At 34.7% G+C, this 18480-nt stretch overlaps 5 protein-coding genes across 5 annotated transcripts; 3 read left to right on the top strand and 2 right to left on the bottom strand.

Annotated features, from left to right (window-relative positions):
* The first annotated feature begins 1097 nt into the window (after positions 1 to 1097).
* LOC108361099 (transcription factor Ouib-like) lies at positions 1098 to 3281 on the top strand. Its single transcript, XM_017613633.1, has 5 exons — positions 1098 to 1319; positions 1370 to 2052; positions 2114 to 2248; positions 2811 to 2921; positions 2981 to 3281. The coding sequence occupies exons 1-5, from the start codon at positions 1194 to 1196 to the stop codon at positions 3111 to 3113; spliced, it is 1188 nt and encodes a 395-aa protein (XP_017469122.1). The 5' UTR covers positions 1098 to 1193; the 3' UTR covers positions 3114 to 3281.
* Positions 3282 to 6001: 2720 nt separating this feature from the next.
* On the top strand, positions 6002 to 7751 carry LOC108361082 (transcription factor Ouib-like). The gene is made up of 5 exons (XM_017613608.1): positions 6002 to 6209; positions 6265 to 7034; positions 7199 to 7333; positions 7388 to 7498; positions 7561 to 7751. Exons 1-5 carry the CDS (start codon positions 6084 to 6086, stop codon positions 7694 to 7696), a joined length of 1278 nt encoding a protein of 425 aa, XP_017469097.1. The 5' UTR covers positions 6002 to 6083; the 3' UTR covers positions 7697 to 7751.
* Positions 7752 to 8297: 546 nt separating this feature from the next.
* Positions 8298 to 10229, bottom strand: LOC108361080 (transcription factor Ouib-like). The gene is made up of 6 exons (XM_017613607.1): positions 9973 to 10229; positions 9766 to 9891; positions 9166 to 9704; positions 8978 to 9112; positions 8809 to 8919; positions 8298 to 8723 (listed from the first exon to the last, which is right to left on the bottom strand). The coding sequence occupies exons 1-6, from the start codon at positions 10102 to 10104 to the stop codon at positions 8378 to 8380; spliced, it is 1389 nt and encodes a 462-aa protein (XP_017469096.1). The 5' UTR covers positions 10105 to 10229; the 3' UTR covers positions 8298 to 8377.
* Positions 10230 to 12168: 1939 nt separating this feature from the next.
* On the top strand, positions 12169 to 14958 carry LOC108361097 (zinc finger protein 3-like). The gene is made up of 5 exons (XM_017613632.1): positions 12169 to 12460; positions 12521 to 13854; positions 13918 to 14052; positions 14144 to 14254; positions 14401 to 14958. The coding sequence occupies exons 1-5, from the start codon at positions 12326 to 12328 to the stop codon at positions 14525 to 14527; spliced, it is 1842 nt and encodes a 613-aa protein (XP_017469121.1). The 5' UTR covers positions 12169 to 12325; the 3' UTR covers positions 14528 to 14958.
* An 814-nt stretch (positions 14959 to 15772) lies between these two features.
* LOC108361096 (transcription factor Ouib) lies at positions 15773 to 18403 on the bottom strand. The gene is made up of 5 exons (XM_017613631.1): positions 18106 to 18403; positions 17419 to 18029; positions 17216 to 17350; positions 17036 to 17146; positions 15773 to 16223 (listed from the first exon to the last, which is right to left on the bottom strand). Exons 1-5 carry the CDS (start codon positions 18259 to 18261, stop codon positions 16100 to 16102), a joined length of 1137 nt encoding a protein of 378 aa, XP_017469120.1. The 5' UTR covers positions 18262 to 18403; the 3' UTR covers positions 15773 to 16099.
* Positions 18404 to 18480: the final 77 nt, after the last annotated feature.

Below are 18480 nucleotides of genomic sequence, written 5' to 3'. Positions count from 1 at the left end.
CCACTGCTAAGGGAGCGGTGCGAGAGAGACAACTGTCAGTTTATCGAACCTTGTATTATTGAATCATGTTTCGCAAACTTTTTTCTCAAAACCAGTTACAAATACAACGTCGCGTTCTTAAGTGATCTTGTATTTTTGGTTCATGGTATCCTTCTAAACTATAAAGTTAATTTAAAGAATACGAACTTAAAGTTTTAAATTTATAAACGGTTTAACTAATTCCGTATATACTACATACAAGTACATGCATTTATTATTAAAATGGATATTTCTTTGGACTTGAAATTGTTGTATTGCCATTCCCAGTATTATAATAGGTTTGTTCGTCGAGCAAAAAATTTGTACGAATTTGTACGAATTATCACGATTTTTGCCCAAATCGCGTTCGTGCAGACCAAAAAATTATCCAACACTCAAAAATTGTGAGAGCAAAGTGACAGTTCTCTTGGAGAGAAGTTGCAAATTCTTGCTGGAAAAAATTTTGCCAGCAAGAATTTGCAAACACGAAAAACATGTGGTTGTGGCGCATGGTTGCATTTTTGTCTACAATAATTTGAATAAATTAGTTCGTTAAATTTAAAAATTTATAAACACGAGCGATTTTTTTATGAAAAAAGGAAGTAAATAATTGTTGATATAATTAATTTAGTTAATTCCAATGATTTGAACTTAATTCGGCTGAAAAAAATGGTATTCGCAATCGGAATGCAATTGCAACCAGAGTCGATTTAAGAAACCCGACAGCTAGTACGATGAAGAAATTGAAATGTATGTTAAAGAAAGTCAGAACAACAAGAAATATAAATGTATATCCTGTTTTTGGCCATCCGAAAGAATTTTAAAAATTCTATAAAAATTTTTTATGTTTGAAATGCAACCGTGGACGCCAGCTGGCAGCGAAACTTGCAAATTCCTGTAAATTTGCGTTCGTGCAGAAATTTGCAAGTTTCTCAACATGAGAGAGAATTTGAGAGAATTTTTTCTTACTCTCTGATATTTTGAGTGTTGGATAATTCTTGCTGGATTTTCGACGAACAAACCTAATTTCTCAAATCGAAGGCACCTGGCAACACTATTCCTCTAACAATTTTGTTTTATTTACAATTTGGCAATTTACCAGCGCTGCGTCCCTGTTTTAGCAGTTTAATTGTTTAAGGATTTGCAGTCATATTAACACACATAATTGTTTAAAAATGAGGGAGGATTCAAAGATATGCAGGCTTTGCGCGAAGTCGATCAACAATCTAAGCGCAGTGTCACTTTTTGAGAGAAGTCGAAAATCTCTAATTCGGAGGATCTTCCAACTAACTGGTGTCAAGGTACTTATGGGCCAAATAGAAATCACTATTATTGTGTGGTCTACTTTCAGTTGAAAAATATCAGCAATATTCCAACAGCAATGTGTTCTGATTGTGAAACGGAATTGAGTCGTGCTTATGAATTTCGAGAGCATTGCATTAGTGCACAGAAGTACTTCTCTAGCGCGAAATATAAGACTCACGTTGGTCAGTCTAAGAAAGAAAGTAAATGTAATAGTAAAATAGATTTCGAATCTGCTTTAGTTAAAGAAGAGGTGATGTTATGCGCGCCAGAAGATGTGAAAACCGAACTAGAAAAAAGTCTCGAAGATATTCCTAATACAGTGGCGCATGCCGATTGTGAATTTCTGGCACTTAACGAAGATGAAATTGCTCATGCCAGCTATGACGAACAAGAGTTGGAACCTTTGGATCAGAAAATAGAGGACACAACGTACAAACCAGCGCAAAGGCATACAACAGTAGAAAGTATTGAAGAAGAATTGGAAACAACTATAGGCGACAGTGAGAAGCCGGTTAAATCTACGTCAACTCGATTGAGAAAAGTGAGGAAGTGTGAATCCGACAAAAATGATAAAAAGAAAGCTTATCTTCCAGAAAAGAAACCCAAAGGAAAAGGGAAAAGTAAAGAAAGAATATATGTTTGTGATCAATGCGGTAATCAATTTAAGTATCGCAGTCATTTCTATTCACACATTAAAAGGCATACCGGCGTAAAATCGGTGCAATGCGAGTAAGTTTACTGATTAAATAGCTTAGACCAATTATGTATTAAATTATATCTTTTATTTCAGAGTATGTCCAGACAAGTTTTTCACTGACGGCGAACTAAAACGTCATATGCGTCGACATACCGGCGAACGCCCGTTCGCTTGCCAACACTGCCAACGCCGTTTCACCGACTACAGCACACGAGTTAAACATGAACGGTAATTTCAAATTTCTAGTCCAAAACACCGTTTTTTTTTCAAGGAAAAGATTAAAGAATTTTATTGAGCTTGAGGCTATTTTTATTGAGCAATTATGGTGGAAAAACACCAATAGTTTACAAATGGTAGAAGTTATAGCTGCTATTTCGGATAACCACATACCTCAAGAGACTTCCTCACTGCGGTCACTGGGATATGAACTAGCGACTTCCGCTACTTCAATGGCAAAAATTCTGCTGCTATTTGGACTTGATCATGTGGTTGTTGTGGTTCTTGTTTTCTTTTTATAGATAATAATTTTTTTTTAGAATTCTAACTTTAATGCCGACTTACCACTAGGTATTGAAATGACAAAAATTGAAAGCATTTAAAAAATGTCATGTGGAAATGAATTTAACGACTATTTTTCAATGATGACATTAATACTATTTTAATGCCCAACTTCGTCATTACAATTTTTACCATTTAATGCCTAGTGGAAATCGTCAATAAGTATTTGTTTTTTTTTTGTTATTTATTGGCCTTATGACTAAAACTTTATTTTTTAATACTTTTATTTCAGAACTCACACCAACGAACGTCCATTCGGGTGCCCGCAGTGTGGTAAAGCTTTTACAACATCATATGTGTTAAAAAATCACATGCTTGTGCACACTGGCGAACGTTCCTTTAAGTAATGTGATTTAGAGAATATTTAGATAGAAATATTTTAATGAAACCCGTTCTTTGCAGATGTACGCTATGCGATAAATCGTTCCCGCGTCAAACCAACCTCATTGTACATACACGTTCTTTGTCACACAAACAACTTGTTGAGCGTGAGCAACAAAAGCTCATTCAGCAGAATAGTGGAGAAATAAGATAACTTTCATCAAAACTACATACTAAAATGGTTTGCCCCAAATTTCTTCACAATGTATTTTTTTCAACTATCTGATATTTTCAGTCTTCAGAGTCGAAAATTTCTCATATCTAATTTTTCACTCACTTAAAAATTTTTTTCTTAGAAATAAACTTACAATCAAATAAAGAAGCTGCTTTATAAATCGAGAATTCGGGGGAAACTTTCCTATAAGCGTTGAAGCGGCGATGTGCGAAGGTGGGGTGGGCACCTCCAACCCCCATGCTCGCCAACATGCTCGCTGTCGTTTGCCACAGACGGTGAGCGGCTCATATGCAGGGATGTCAGTTGAATGCATGTCGTTTTTCTAGATATAGAAAATAATTTGCAAATACCTAACTCACTCTTTATCCGATAGTGAAAAATTCATTTTTAATGTTGCCTGATTATAAAAAGGCAATAATATGACAATCGAAAAAGAAAATAAACCTAAGAATGGGGGCGTCTTGCGCTTATTTGCAAATAGTACCACTAACCAGTTTGCGTGATTTAGTTATTTGCAAATAAGAAATTAGCTCAGCGTTTATGCGGCAAAGTTTACCATTTTCCAAATTGTTCTTTGCAAATAATACGGGCGTATAAAGGTAGTAAATGTTGTCGGCCCGTACAATTTAGAAGCAAGAGAGAAAAAATAAAAGTCACTTGGAACGCGAAAAACCACTTTTCCTGTAACTACTTCCATTTTTTTTAATGCTAAGCGCCATGGAGACGATCAAATATCTTTATCAACCGTCTCGCGTTTTGCTTGACAAAAAACAAGCGTACTTGCCTTCTGATAGTCGTGGTAAGTGCGCGGACAAGAAAAAGAAATTGCTTGTTGAATTAACGCGTTTATTTGAACGTTTGCGGCAAGACACGAGCCAATCTCACACATATGCAATACTTGACGTATTTATTTGATTGTCTTCGTGGCGCTTAATGTTCTTTGCTATCTGTTTTTGTTTACAAATGCAACCCTGACGATCGTTTGACACTTCATGAACTTGCAGGAAGAAAAACTTCGGACTAAAACCTGCAAGTTACTCCCACAAAAGTGGTTTGACTTGCATGTTTTTTGGCACCTGGAACGCTTTCCTGAAAAAAAAAACTGTAATTCGTGAATATCGTGAGCATCTGGAACGCAACTAATATGTTATTAGCTAAATTTTACGAAATTTTAAATAAATTACTGCAACTGAGGGGAATATGTTCCTAACGGAACTTTTTGGAGCCATTTAAATTTTTTGGTCAAAGTCACTTCCGCTTTTTGAACAATTTAAAAAGTGGAATGACGGTTCAATGTACTAGAGAAGCCAGTTTTCAAAAAACATCTATGCATCGACTATTTATACATCGAGTGTAATTTTCGATGCATTGAAGCAAAACATCGATATTTTCGATGCATCGATGTTTTTCCGACATTCCTACTCATATGTGATTTTGTCGTGATAGCGTAACTTACGGCACGTTTACATTGGACAATGCTGTCAAGACAATAAAGAAATACGTATTAGTTGTCAAAAACTCTGATAATTGTCTCCGTGGCGTAGGCGTCCTGACAATAGTAAAGACAATTCATTTTAAGCAAAATGCTGAACGTGAACGTTGAATTATAAGTTCCTGAAATACGCAATTCGCGCGAGCTATTTGAACTAAAAAATAAAAAATATGAGACTCAAGCAAATAAACGTCCGCTTGTTATAAATTTCAATCATCAATGGATTTATTTCCATGCCCCCGACCAGTGTTGCCATCTGGTCCCTAAATTAATAGTTGGTATCCTGCAAAACCTACCTATGTATACTATGCCGCTAGTTACAAAACCTTAAAATAAAATGTACATTATTTACAAATGCTTATGCTATAGCTTATATTTTTTCGATTACACTGATCTTAGTCTAAGGTGTGGCTTTGATCCTCCCTTTTCCACAATTTAATGTTCCTACTTCGATTATCCCATCATACGGAATTTGCGTAATCTGGCAATTTTCTAAGGCTCTAACTACGTAGCAGTCTTTTGGTAACACATTTTGTTAATCTCGTAAGGACCCTTGTATTTTGGAATCAATTTCTTATTCGTTCCTACCGTTGTATCTATATTTTTAATTACTACAAAGTCCCCCTGCTGGAACGATTGTACTTCTCTCCCAATCCTGGTGTAAGATTGGATCACTTAATTTGGCGAGCATCCACTTTCCCATTGGCTTATGGATAATGTACGGCCACCTTAATCGCGCGTCGTTCGTCAGCTGTTCCAAATAATCAAAATAATTGTCCTTTTTAATCAAATCCAGGCAAGAAATATAGTTTATAATGCATTGTTTGATATAAAATTTTGATTTAACTGCCGTAGAATGCAAAGTTTGACAATGAAAATGCCTTTTTATGGCGAATATTTTGATGTTTTTTTTATATTTTAATGTTTTTAGGCATTCGATTTATTTTTCGTGCAACCCTGCGAGAGTTGAACGCAAAATCGCACGGCGCGGACGGCACGTGAAGACGGCTGCTTAGACTAGGTTCGCACAAAGAAACTTTGGTTGCTCATTTTCGGCAATTTCTATTTTGGTGTTGCCCTTCGCGTTCACACAGAGAAATTCTTTTGTACAAAATTGTTGTTTTCATCTGTGAACGGCCAACTAGAATTACTCAGACGAACGAGAGCACAAAAAGTGTTGCCCGAGCACGAGCCCCGGTGCCCTTCCACCTTCCTCGTCCCCCTCTCTCACACAAGTAACGAGTTGCCGCGACAAAAGTTTCTCCGTCTGAACCCCGACTTATGAAACTTTTTCGGTTGTAAAATCTCGATAACAAAAATACTGGGCATAGGAAAAAAGTATCGAGTATGTACTATTATCATTTCATCCCTACTTGTTTACAAATTAATAAATTCTCGGTAGCGTCACATGGGTGTAATTTCTTCAACAGCAATACTCCATTAAAAAGTAGGTTAAAATGCGGCAGGAATTAAAGCTTTGCAGACTTTGTGCGATGCCCAGCGAAAGTATTTCAACAATAGCGCTTTTTGATAGAAGTCGAAAATCTGTACTACGAAGGATTTTCCAAATTACTGGTGTCATGGTATGTACTAACAGTGAACTGAGTGAACTCATAATAAACTTCCTTTTAATTGTAGTTAAAAAATGCCACCAATATTCCAACAGCCATGTGTTCTGATTGCGAGACTGAACTGAGTCGTGCCTATGATTTTCGAGAGCGTTGCATTAGTGCTCAGACATACTTCTCCAGCGCCGAGTATAAAAATCACGTTGGGCAAGCTCGAAAAAAGACTAAATTTAGTAAAAGTAAAACCGATTTAGAGTCTACTTTAGTAAAAGTGGAGCTGTTGCCATCTGTGACTGAAGATGAGAACGAAGTGAAAATAGGAAAAAGCAGTAATTTCGAAGGAGTTTTTAAACCTGAAGCATATACGGAATATCTGGCCCTTGATGAAGATGAAATTGATCACTTGAGCTATGACGATGAGCCGATTGAACTCCTGGACCAATCAATAGACAACACTACCCAAAAGAATAAATACTTAGAAAATATTGGAGCAGAATTGGAACATCTTATAAACGACAACGAAACCGTCGAGGACACGAAACCAATTCTATTGGAAAAGGTCGTGAAATCTGAGATCGGGGTAAAGGATTCAAAAAAAGATCTACCGAAAAAGAAATCAAAAGGAGAAGGAAAAAATAAAGCCAAAGGAGAAGGAAAAAATAAACCCAAAGGAGAAGGAAAAAATAAACCCAAAGGAGAAGAAAAAAATAAACCCAAAGGAGAACGGAAAAATAAAGCAAAAACATATATTTGCGATCAATGTGGCAATCATTTTAAGTGCCCTACTCATTTCCGTTCACATCTTAGACGACATACTGGGGTAAAACCCGTGCAATGCGAGTAAGTTTTTAAAATTTAATGTGTCGATTATGGATGACAACGCAACCGCAGTTGAAGGCAATAAAATCCATCTGTAATACCAACTGAGGTTCGGTTGCAATCCGTAATCTACCCATAAATAAGTAGCTCAGTGCATATAAACATAATATAATTATTTACTTCAGCATTTGTCCAAGTAAGTTTTTCACCGAAGGCGAACTTAAGCGCCATATGCGGCGTCATACAGGAGAGCGTCCATTCCCTTGCCAATATTGCCCACGCCATTTCAGCGACTATAGCTCACGAATTAAACACGAACGGTAACTATCTCTTTTGAAATACTGCAAATTTAATTTTATCTGCGTCTATTTCAGTACTCATACAAACGAGCGTCCCTTTAAGTGCCCACAATGCGATAAAGCTTTCACAGCATCCTATGTGTTGAAAAATCACATGCTGGTGCATACTGGTGAACGCCCCTTGAAGTAAGTAGATTTACAAAATTTTCAAATTAAAATGTTACTTTAGTGAAAGAAATTTTTCACAGATGTGTGCCGTGTGATAAGTTTTTTCAACTTCCAACCCATATCAGTACACATAATCGTACTTTGTCACACAAACAAAATGTTGAGCGCGAGCAACAAAGAAAACTCCTTCAGCAAAAGAACGAGGAATTGGAGTAACTTTCATCAATATATGAATACTTTAAAACATTAAAAAAATGCTTTGCTTCAAATATCTTTACAATGAGTTCTTGATAACGTTAACTTTTTTAATAATAAAAAGAAATCACCTCATCAGACTCTGTTTGGCCTCAGTGGGATTTAAACTGCGACCCTTCTGGCGTACAAAGTAGTTGAAATAAAGGCTAAAAAAAAACTATTTTTAAAGGTATTTGTATTTATTAAAAGCAATTCATCCAAAAATTATAAAATCATTTCTGTGATGAATAGTTTTCACTCATTGTCGTTACCTAATAAAATACATACTGCAATGTGGCTCAATAGTTCATATTCTAAACACATAGTATGCATATCGTCGTTTAAAGTGCAAAACCGCGTAACTGACATTGGCTGCCAAAAATTGGATTTGCTCACACAAGCTATTGTCTCAATCCTTATCCATTCGTCCTGAAATATACTAGGCAGAGATGCGATTGCTTTATAAAAAAGAGAACCATTTTGAAATATGAGTGTTTTTACGCTCTAGAAAATAATTTCTACAACTTCACATACGCGGTTTTGTATTTTGCTGATACGCGGTTTTGCATTTTGTTGATACGCGGTTTTGCACTTTAAACGACGGAATGTACATACATGTGGTCATCAAAGAAAAAAATCATTTCATTACGTATCCAAACCAACTTATTCAGCATTAATATAAACATCTTCGTTGTGGCGTTGATACTCCTCACCCACTTCTTCAACATTTGTAATTGTATTTTGGATAGCCATCGAGTCAATATGCTGATTTGGGTTTATTTGACGTATCACATGCTCCACTTTGACATTTGCCAGTTTGGGATGTCTCATTGCCTGCTGGTGGTGCATTATAGTGGTAATGTGCTGATTTGGCTGCACGTGGTGTAATAATTCCTGCATTTTAACGTCCGCTACAACCTGGTTTCTAACTGTTTGTTGATGAGTTATAGTTGCAATGTGTTGATCTAATTGATGCTTGCGTGAAAATGTCTTATTACATGGTATACAACTGGTAATTAATGATATAGTTCACTTTGATTAATAAGAATTCTACAATAAAATATTGAAAATTAAAAAGACAAAACCGTACTTACGGGAAAGGTTTTTCGCCTGTGTGTGTTAACATGTGATTTTTTAAAACATTAGAGTAAGTAAAAGATTTACCACATGTCTGACAAGTAAACGGTCGTTCGTTTGTATGAATTCTTTATGAAAAGAAGAATCGTTATAAAAGTAATTATAGTTAATATTATCGCAAAGAACCTTTCGTGTTTAATATTCGTGCTTCGATCAGCAAACGTTCGACCACAGTATTTGCAAACGTATGGCTTCTCGCCAGTATGTACACGCATATGACGGCCGATTTCCGAGGGACACGCAAAAGTCTTGCCACAAATTCTAAAAGAAAAATGTATTAACTACTTATTTTACAAATTTAAACTTTTACTTACTCGCATGCGAATGGTTTTTCTGCCATATGTCGGCGCATATGCATTTTTAATAAGTTACGCTTTGTATATATGTTACCACAAATTTCACACATTATGCTCGCCATCTCTGGTTCCTCCTTCTTCTTTCTTCCTCGATTCGACTTCTTTCCTCTGTGTAATTCTGATTTTATGGTGATACCCGTTTTCGCTTTTGGCCGTGGTCGTTTGCGAACACTTTCCTCACCCAATAACGGTTCCTTTTTTATATGCGTTTGTTTTGTATTAACTTTAACCTTGGGTTCCTCCACTTCTTCTTCAAAATATTCACTGTCGGTACATTCAATGAACTCCTCAGCACTCTCTGTATTAAGTTCCATATCGGACTCCACAATGACTTCTTCTTCTTCTTCTACTTTTTCGGTAATATCTTCCAGGCCAACCTCTTCAGCGTCTATAAATTCAGTAGGCATGTCAAAGAACATTTCACTTTCCCCGTTATCATCATCATTTGACATAATCTGGGCGTTGTCATACTCTTGGGGTTCCGATTTCATTTCCGACTATAGAAAAATTATATTTAAAAAAAATTAAAAAAAAAAATTAATAAAATATAGACGATACCTTTACGATCGCATCTAGAAGAGCGTGCTCGCTCGCTTGGCACATCGATCGAAATTTGAAAGAAACATTTAGCTTATCCAGGCACTGGGAACAAATCATCTTAGGAAACTCCTCATGTGGTTTTAACTGTAGCAATATTATCAGATCAATTAAAAATATACGCATTTATAGTAACCAAATGATGTGTAATTGGACAACAGCGCTTACCGCTATGCCCCCGCAAAGTTCGATTCGATGCACAATCTCCGCACAAGTGTCTTCATCATCAAACAATGGCTGCATTGTACTTGTATTAATGTCCTCAGTGAGGCAAATACGACACGAATCGTACACATGCATTACTGGGATGTTTCCAACACAATATGTTTTTCTTGAAAATTATAATTAAAAATAAAGGTTCTGTAAATATTTCCAGTTGATCGATATAAGAACGAGTGTCGCAAAGCATACAAATCAGTGATGGAAAATAAGGCACAATATGCCATTTCTGCACTTTTATTATCAGAGGCACTTCTTGCACAATTCTCCTCCTCTCCAAGATTCTAAGTTTGTGGTTTTATAGTCCATTTAACAAAATTGCAAGTATCTGCAAAATCTCCTTGATTCTTGATGGTTTTTATATTTTGATATGTTTTCAATCATTTAAAAAACTTTCAAGCACCTTTTATAAGAAAAAAACCTAAAATTGCAAACTTGGAATCTCTCTAAACATTCTGAATTAAAGGTTTGCTGTGCGAAAAGCTCCTGAATTTTTATAGTTTTTGTACAAAGTTTGAAATGTCGAAATGTTGTACATATATGGTGTATGGTAAATTACTTATGAGTTAGACTTTTGTATAAAATCAATAAAAACTAAAATTGTCCAAAATGTCTCACTGTATGAATGTGTAAACACGTCAGAAAGAACGAAATTTTAATTTTAGAGCACTTTCATCTTTACGGCACTACTTTTGAAGTCCATTAAGCACATTTTTAAATTTTGAAATTCCATCCCTGATACAAATATGTATTTGTTATTTGTCGCGAATTGTTTGACAATACAAACTGTCAAAATCAACACCGGGCGTCTCAAAAGAAAAATTATAATTATTTCAATTTGCAAATAAGTATAAATAAAAAATACAGGCTGAATATACAGAAGTAGGCGAAAATAAAAGTTTTAGCTAAACACCAAAAAAAAAATAATTAGGAGTATCGACATCGATACTTTACCCGTAAAAATTGAAATTTATTTTTCATCTACAAAAAAGTGTATGGGTAAATATTAAAGAAGCAGCTTGTGTGATTTATTTAGCTCTTAAGTTTGACAAACCGCTTGAGTCGACCGGCATGCCGTTTTAATCCTCAGTAAATATACAAATTGGAAATAACACAATTTAATATTCTATTCAATTGGGAGTAGGATTTTCAACATCGACTTTTTCGATAACGATATTGTTTAGCCCGATATATCGCCATATCGATTTTACATGCAATGAATGAAATTGATTCATGATATCGATACTTTCTTCGAAAATTCCTAAGTCCATCGATGTTCTACGATAGTCTTAAGGGTGGCTATCGATACTATCAATAGTATCTACCCATTTCAAATGTTTTTCTAAATCCATTTATTTTTCGTTATCTTGCTTTTATAAATTTGTTTATTTTTGCAGCTCACGGTTGCATTTTGGTATCGAGAAATATTGCTAGAAATTCATTCGCCGTGTAAGCAGTCTAAAAACGATTCCAGAAATTTTCCCTGCAATTCGCCTTCCGGAAAAAAAAGTTCTTTCGAATGACACTTTACATGCAAGGTGCCACTGCTCATGCAACTGCTTTCTGCAATTTCTCAGTTTGACAGTCTTTTGAAATTAACTGCATTGCCCGGTCTGATACGCTCTTAAGACGGCGATGTAACCTCTGATATTTCCCCGCTTAAAATAAAAAATGGCGCTTTTAGAAATAATGGCATGAACCAACTAAATAGATCATCCAGCACGGCAACCACGTATTTGGAATTACTTTTGAAAAAAAAATTATAGTTGATAATGTAATTTTTTAATCGGTTGTTTCATTCACATGGCGGCGAAACAATTACGTCACTGCAAAAAAATACTTTTTTTCGCACACCGTCCTGGGTCAAGAATGATAGAATCTGGATCGTGTGTTCTATCATTCTTGCGTTAGTTCCTGAAATAATGCTGCCAATTTTTGTTCTCTTTGAACCAATATGTGCAAATATCAAAAGCGGCAGTCGGGTCTACGTAACCGGAACGTCCCAGATTTATATCTGGCCAAGGACTGTCACTCCAGCAACACTCCCCAAAAATCCTTTAGGGAACTTGTATGCTGCTACAACAACAAGAATACGTTATCAATGAAACGAAAGTGGCGATAGTACTAAAACTATCGATAGTTATTTCAAGTGACAAGACTATCGATAGTATCGTCTATAGTTCGACAGCTCTATTTGACAATTTTGACTGATTTTATTTTTTTATTTGGCCGATGTGTTTTTAGAGTAAATATTTGGAAGATTCCCTGGACAATAAGCAGTTAAAGGAAAATTATCAACTGAATGCCAACCATGGAAATTAGCATTAAGTGGAACGTTTGTCGTGTCTGTTTAGCAGAGGAGCAACAACATCATCCAAAATATATTCTGATTGATAGCAAAATGGCCAAACAAATTTATGATATTGCTGGCGTACAGGTTTGTACAATTATTCCTTGATACCTTTAAAAAGTTCCAATCGCAGAATATTGTTCTCAGATGAATAACAGCGACAATCTACCTGACAAGATTTGCCGTAAATGTGTGCTACTGCTAAAATATGCATGCCACTTTAGTCAAACATGCCGCAGCTCAGAAGAATATTTGCAGTCAGTTATTCAAAAAACAAAATCGGCTACGTCTATGTTAAAAATGGATAAACGGAGAGGGCATTCAGTGGAATTACTGGAAGAGATTTTTAAGGAAGATGCTGAATTGATATCTGCAAATAAAGACGAAGCGCTACACGATTCAACAATGGACGACGATTTAAAAATTAATAAGGATAAATTGATAAATTCACCAGTACTTGCTGAGAAAATTGGAGATGGCGGAGAGGATAAAGAAATATGTCCAACTAAATTAATGAGAGCTATTCCGAGAACAACCACAGCTTTTAATATGCAGCAATCTCAAAGAACACAACATGTTAAAAGGACCACAAAATTCTTCGTGATGAAGGATAATGATAAAGTAGGCGGAGCAACATTTAATAATAAGTTAAATAAAATTAACAGAGATGTGGAAAATTTCGAACATGAATTCTCATATGACGATCATGAAGAAAATGAATTAGATGGGTTCGATGACAGCAAAACAAATAATAAAGAAGAGGCTTTACTTGTAAGTAAATCCAACTCAGAATGTAGCATGGATATGGATTATATTAATGACGACGCCCAAAAACAAGAAGATACCAACGAATGCAGTTTAAACAATGAAGAAGATAGCAATGTTAATGAAACAGATAATACACTTGGTGTAGAAAAAAACGCGGAAAACGAGAAAATATTACCCAACAGTGACGACGAACAGGAGCAAGAAACCGATGAACTATTTTACATAATCGAAGAACCCGTAATTAAGGAAGAAGATTCTATAATTCAACAAAATGTACATGTTGAAGCCGATGTAGAAGTTGAACCGAATTTAGACGTTGAAGAAAATGCAGACGCAGAATCGGAGTCTACCATGCAGCTTATTGAGGATTTAACTGAAGCCGATGGTTGCGATGAAGGAGAAGAACCTGGTTATGAAAGGTCTGAAACCAACAGATCAGTGGTACAGATGGAGGAGTATCTAATAGATGAAAGTGATATAGGATCAGTTGCTCAGCAAGAATTAGAATCAAGTGAGGAGCTCGCCTCGAACCGACCCAGTACAACGACTATTAAAATTAGGGATCGAGAACAACGCAGCTCGCCGCATAGTCGCAGAAAAGCGAATTTTTCTTTAATGTTTTCCTGCGACGTTTGCGGTAATCATTTCACCAACCGTAGCTTGAGAAATTATCATATGCGTATACACCGTCAAGAAAAAAATTTCGAATGCGAGTAAGTATGAGATAAAAAAAAAAAATATTAAATGCTAACACTTTTTTGAACATTTGCTGGCAGATTGTGTTTTAAGCGCTTTACCGCGGCATGTAACTTGACAGCGCACATGCGCATACACACAGGAGAAAAACCCTACGAATGTCAATACTGCTTCCGGAGGTTTACAGATCGTAGCACGCACGTGAAACATGAACGGTTTGTATTATTTTATTTGTGGTAGATGGATCTAATAAATTATTACGTACATATATAACATATGCCTCTTTCCTATGTATGTATGTTGTAGAGTACACACAAATGAAAAACCTTTTCAATGCAACACATGTGGTAAATCTTTCGCCTTGTCCACAACGCTTCGTACGCATGAAAAGGTGCACACTAACGAAAAACCCTTCAAGTGAGTAAAATGTAAACAACAAAAAATTTAGAAATTGAAATTATATAGTATGTATATTCGAGAATTGTATGCATGTTAAGTTGTTTGTTAGAAATCTTACCAATTGTGTGTTAATATTTTTAATATCGTGATTTCATCATTTCTAGGTGTGAGCCCTGTAACAAATCTTTCAAACTACCTCACCAGCTAAAGTCCCACTTACTTACAAACCAACATAAAAACATTCTGATGGCTAGTGAGTTGGGGAACTTGGATTATGAAAAATGTATTTAAATAAAAATCTTAGTTATTACTTAGTTTAGCTTCGTTTTATTACAAATATTTTCATATGAATATTCAAATTAATTTGCAGTGCTTCACGAATATAAAAGTAATTACATACGTATTTGTATCCCACAACGTCTCTTCTGACGTTAAGATTTCGAAATCTGTACCCGCGTTCAAAGGTACTTATTCCGCCGACTTTGGTTTAATTGTAAGCAACGTAATATAAGTAAATTACATTACCACACACAGTGGCGATCGCGTAAATAGCACACTTACATATATTTTTTTAAATATTCACAATGTTTTGCGTGATATATTTTTTTGGTAATAATATATAAAAATAAAGTCGATGCTATACCATAAACTATATAAGTCAAAGTTTAAAACTTTGTGCACAATTCAGGAAAATTTAACAAATTTCAAAAAAATGTCATTAAAATCATGATAAAAACATAGCAAGGTAGAACCGTTCTCTCAATTTGTCGGCCATGATTTTTTTTTGAAGTTTGCCAACATTTTAAAATCATATAAAAGTGAAAATAAAAAATTTAAATTGTTCGAAATTGTTGTTGCTTGAGATTGAAAATGAAAATGTGTGGGTGAGTTTGTGAGTAAATTTAAAAATTAAATGGTTTGGAAACGTCAAGAATTTTAAAAGTGTCTCAGCGGTTCTACCTTACTATATTTTTATCATGATTAAAATTATCAGATTTTTTTTTCGGAATTTTCAGAAAGTTGTTGGTATGCAGTTTTGTAGCCCATTCAACTATAATAGTGTGCAGGTTTGAAAATTCTGTAAACTCCCGTGGGTTTTTAAGAATTTTTTGTCGAGGGTGTTGCGCTTTCTTCCATATAACAAAAAATCTATTTTTATATGGAGAACATACGCAACACTCTCGACAAAAAAGTTCTCAAGAATCAACGGGATCGGAACTTTCAAACCTGAACTATACTAAATAAACGTATACTAAAATTGAATAAGCTACAAAACTTCATACGAAATAATTTTCTAAAAATTATAGAAAAATTTTGAAAAATCTGATGACACTTTTTTTTAAAATGATTAAATTTTCCTGAATCGTGCACAACGTTTTAAACTTTGACTTATACAAATATTTTATGTTACACAATCTACTATATATTTTTATAAAAAATGAACGAAAAATATATCACGTAAAACATTGTGAATATTATAGAAAAATAAAAGTGTGCTATTAAGGGGGCTCACGTCTTTTAGCAATACTTATGTACATATATTCTTTTTTTTTTTTTAAATAAAAGCCACAATGTATTCCTTCTTAATTGATCATATTAAAAACTTGAGTTCAATTTTATTTTCTAAATCCTGACACGTTTCATATGGGACATAATTTTAAGCTCCTTTGATAACTATTTAAAATTTTCAAATACAAAAAGTTAGTTCATGTTTATATTTAATCTAAATTTGTTTTAATTTATTTACAGCTGGTGCTGTTTCATCTATAAAAAAATAGATTATATACATAAGTATTTCGTAAAGGTAAAACTTACAAAAAATTACGGAAAAACTGGGGACTAGCAGGGCAAGTCGACTATAGTTTATTCATAAACGACCTCGTATCCGGCAGATATATAGTGCGCTTCCTTTTGTTTGTGGGTAAGGGTTTGTAAGTGCGCTTTTAACTGATGTTGAAGAGTGAATGCTTTTTGGCAGACCATGCAACTAGAAAGATAAATACAAAATAAACAAATTATAATTAGTGAATAGCCTACATACATATTTATGTATGTATGCTTATGATTTTCATCATAACCGAAGGTTCTCAGTGATATCTTCCCACTATCACCCCACAACAACAAGTTTGGTAGAGGAAGATTACACAGGCCTGCGAAATTTAAGTTTTCCCCCCAATAATTATATAATTTTTTTGAATATCTATTTATGTTAAAATAAAATGCATATTTTACGATTTTTAGCAATTTGCATGAAAAGCCAAAAATTCATTAATTTAGAATTAATTTTGTTTACCTAAACAACAGTATTAGTTAAAAATATCCATAAACAGACTAAGTAAATCAGAAAATCTTAGTAATTTCGGTAAGTTATAGCGCTTAGAAAATTGATAAAAGTTATTTTCTTAGGTTACCGGGCATTACTACCGTTAAGTTCGAGTTTACTAAAGTTTTTCTGATTTACTTAATATATTTATGGGTATTTTTAACTAATGCGGTTGGTTTTTAATTAAATATTCAATTCTGAATTAAATAATTTTTTGCTTTCATGCAAATTGCTAAAAATCCTAAAATATACATGACGTGCTAGAAAAAAAAACTAAAGATGCATTTTAATTTAACATACCTACATAGATATTCACAAAATAATATAATTATTGGAGGAGGAAATAAAATTTTAATTTCGCAGGCATGTTATTTGAAAAAATTTTAACTGAAAAACTATTATGTCTTTATCGTGGGAAAGTGTCAAAGAGCCATTCTTGACAACGATGACAGCGATATGCAGATGTTTGTACTTACTTAAAGTCTTTTTTACCCGTATGGAGTTTGGAGTGATTCTTTAGTATGGCTGAATACATGAAACTTTTCCCGCAAATATTGCAAACATATGGTCGCGTATTTGTATGTACACTATAAGCAAACCAAGTAAGAAATATAATCTAATAAAAGCAGATTTAAAAATATTTGAAAAATACCCACCGCTCATGCCGATGTTTCTCACTACGATCTATAAAGTGACGATCACAATGTGCACATTTGTAGGGTTTTTCACCAGTATGACGTCGCATGTGATTCTTTAATTCGCATATTTGCCGGAAAGATTTGCCGCATAGCCTGTTGAATGTTATAAATTAATTACAAAAAAAAAAACGTAGCTTTATGCAGTAGTTAGTTGAACTTACTCGCACTCGTGGGGTTTGACGTTGTTGTGCAGCGACATATGATACGCAAAGGTAGCTTTCTTATTGTAAACGTTTCCACAAATATAGCACATATATGATGTGGGACTCGGTGGCCGAAACTTGCGTTTAACACCCGAAGTATATCTTTTTGATAAGTTCGTTCCACATTGCAAGGGTGTGTTTCCAGCATAGTTCTCTGTTGCCTCTGCGCTTGTATCATTGGCTATTGCTGACGACACATAACTATTAACTTCACTCGACTGAGGCTCTTCTTTAATGCTTCGATCCAAATCATTTTCTGTTTCTATATAGAGGTTATCTACTTCATTTTCATCTACAAGTAAACCCAGATCATCATCGCCGTCATCATCGGTATCAGATTCTAGACCGTTGTTAGCTTCATATACTTTATCGCGGTATACTAGTAGTTCTTCCATAAGGTACCCTAAAAATTCTGCATCCTCAGTGCCATCCGGACGTATACGATCTTCACACAAACTCTCCAAATAGAGCTGAGAGTTTAAACACATTTGTCGAAAATTGTACCACATTCTTGTCATTTCAAAACATTTCCAACATATCTTTGAGGGCATATCAGACGACTCGCGAATCTGATGTGAGAAAATATACAATGCGGTACTTCTATCGAAAATAATTATATTTACTTGTGCATAAGTTATCACTCACCCGTACTCCACAACAATACTCGATTTTTTTATTTAGTTTTAGTTTGTGAAGTTTCCCAGTGGCGTCTGGTTCATTCTCTGCGAACAACTCAAACATACTCTCCTCTTCATTGTCCTCCAAGCAAGTGCGGCATTTCAGTATTATCTTGTGCTCCATTTTATGTTTTTGTTCAATTGGGTTCGCTGAACGATTATTTTGTTATACTTTGCGTTTTATAAAGAGGAGAAAATTCAAGAGGATTTAACAAAATACAATAAAACAGCTGGTCAACTTGTCAAAGTAAAAACGTCAATTAATTTAAAACAAGACGCGGCGCTCTGTTATTAAAAAGATGACGGCAAAAATAAAGCCGGGCATACACGAACAAATAAATTT

The sequence above is a fragment of the Rhagoletis zephyria genome, unplaced genomic scaffold, assembly GCF_001687245.7.
Source record: "Rhagoletis zephyria isolate East Lansing unplaced genomic scaffold, Rhagoletis_zephyria_1.1 Rzeph_scaffold_00696, whole genome shotgun sequence".
Taxonomy (NCBI): Eukaryota; Metazoa; Arthropoda; class Insecta; order Diptera; family Tephritidae; genus Rhagoletis; species Rhagoletis zephyria.
This window is presented reverse-complemented; position numbering and strand designations above follow the sequence as displayed.

Excerpts from the sequence above, each read along its gene's own strand:
- LOC108361099 (XM_017613633.1), top strand. The coding sequence starts at position 1,194 with ATGAGGGAGGATTCAAAGATATGCAGGCTTTGCGCGAAGTCGATCAAC. Across the intron at positions 2,249-2,810 it reads ACACGAGTTAAACATGAACG|AACTCACACCAACGAACGTC; the intron begins GTAATTTCAAAT and ends CTTTTATTTCAG. Across the intron at positions 2,922-2,980 it reads ACTGGCGAACGTTCCTTTAA|ATGTACGCTATGCGATAAAT; the intron begins GTAATGTGATTT and ends CGTTCTTTGCAG.
- LOC108361082 (XM_017613608.1), top strand. The coding sequence starts at position 6,084 with ATGCGGCAGGAATTAAAGCTTTGCAGACTTTGTGCGATGCCCAGCGAA. Across the intron at positions 6,210-6,264 it reads TCCAAATTACTGGTGTCATG|TTAAAAAATGCCACCAATAT; the intron begins GTATGTACTAAC and ends TTTTAATTGTAG. Across the intron at positions 7,334-7,387 it reads TCACGAATTAAACACGAACG|TACTCATACAAACGAGCGTC; the intron begins GTAACTATCTCT and ends CGTCTATTTCAG.
- LOC108361097 (XM_017613632.1), top strand. The coding sequence starts at position 12,326 with ATGCCAACCATGGAAATTAGCATTAAGTGGAACGTTTGTCGTGTCTGT. Across the intron at positions 12,461-12,520 it reads ATGATATTGCTGGCGTACAG|ATGAATAACAGCGACAATCT; the intron begins GTTTGTACAATT and ends TATTGTTCTCAG. Across the intron at positions 14,053-14,143 it reads ACGCACGTGAAACATGAACG|AGTACACACAAATGAAAAAC; the intron begins GTTTGTATTATT and ends TGTATGTTGTAG.
- LOC108361096 (XM_017613631.1), bottom strand. The coding sequence starts at position 18,261 with ATGGAGCACAAGATAATACTGAAATGCCGCACTTGCTTGGAGGACAAT. Across the intron at positions 18,030-18,105 it reads AGTATTGTTGTGGAGTACGG|ATTCGCGAGTCGTCTGATAT; the intron begins GTGAGTGATAAC and ends TTCTCACATCAG. Across the intron at positions 16,224-17,035 it reads ACGGGTAAAAAAGACTTTAA|TTGCATGGTCTGCCAAAAAG; the intron begins GTAAGTACAAAC and ends TTATCTTTCTAG.
- LOC108361080 (XM_017613607.1), bottom strand. The coding sequence starts at position 10,104 with ATGCATGTGTACGATTCGTGTCGTATTTGCCTCACTGAGGACATTAAT. Across the intron at positions 9,892-9,972 it reads AACTTTGCGGGGGCATAGCG|TTAAAACCACATGAGGAGTT; the intron begins GTAAGCGCTGTT and ends ATATTGCTACAG. Across the intron at positions 8,920-8,977 it reads ACGAATATTAAACACGAAAG|AATTCATACAAACGAACGAC; the intron begins GTTCTTTGCGAT and ends CTTTTCATAAAG.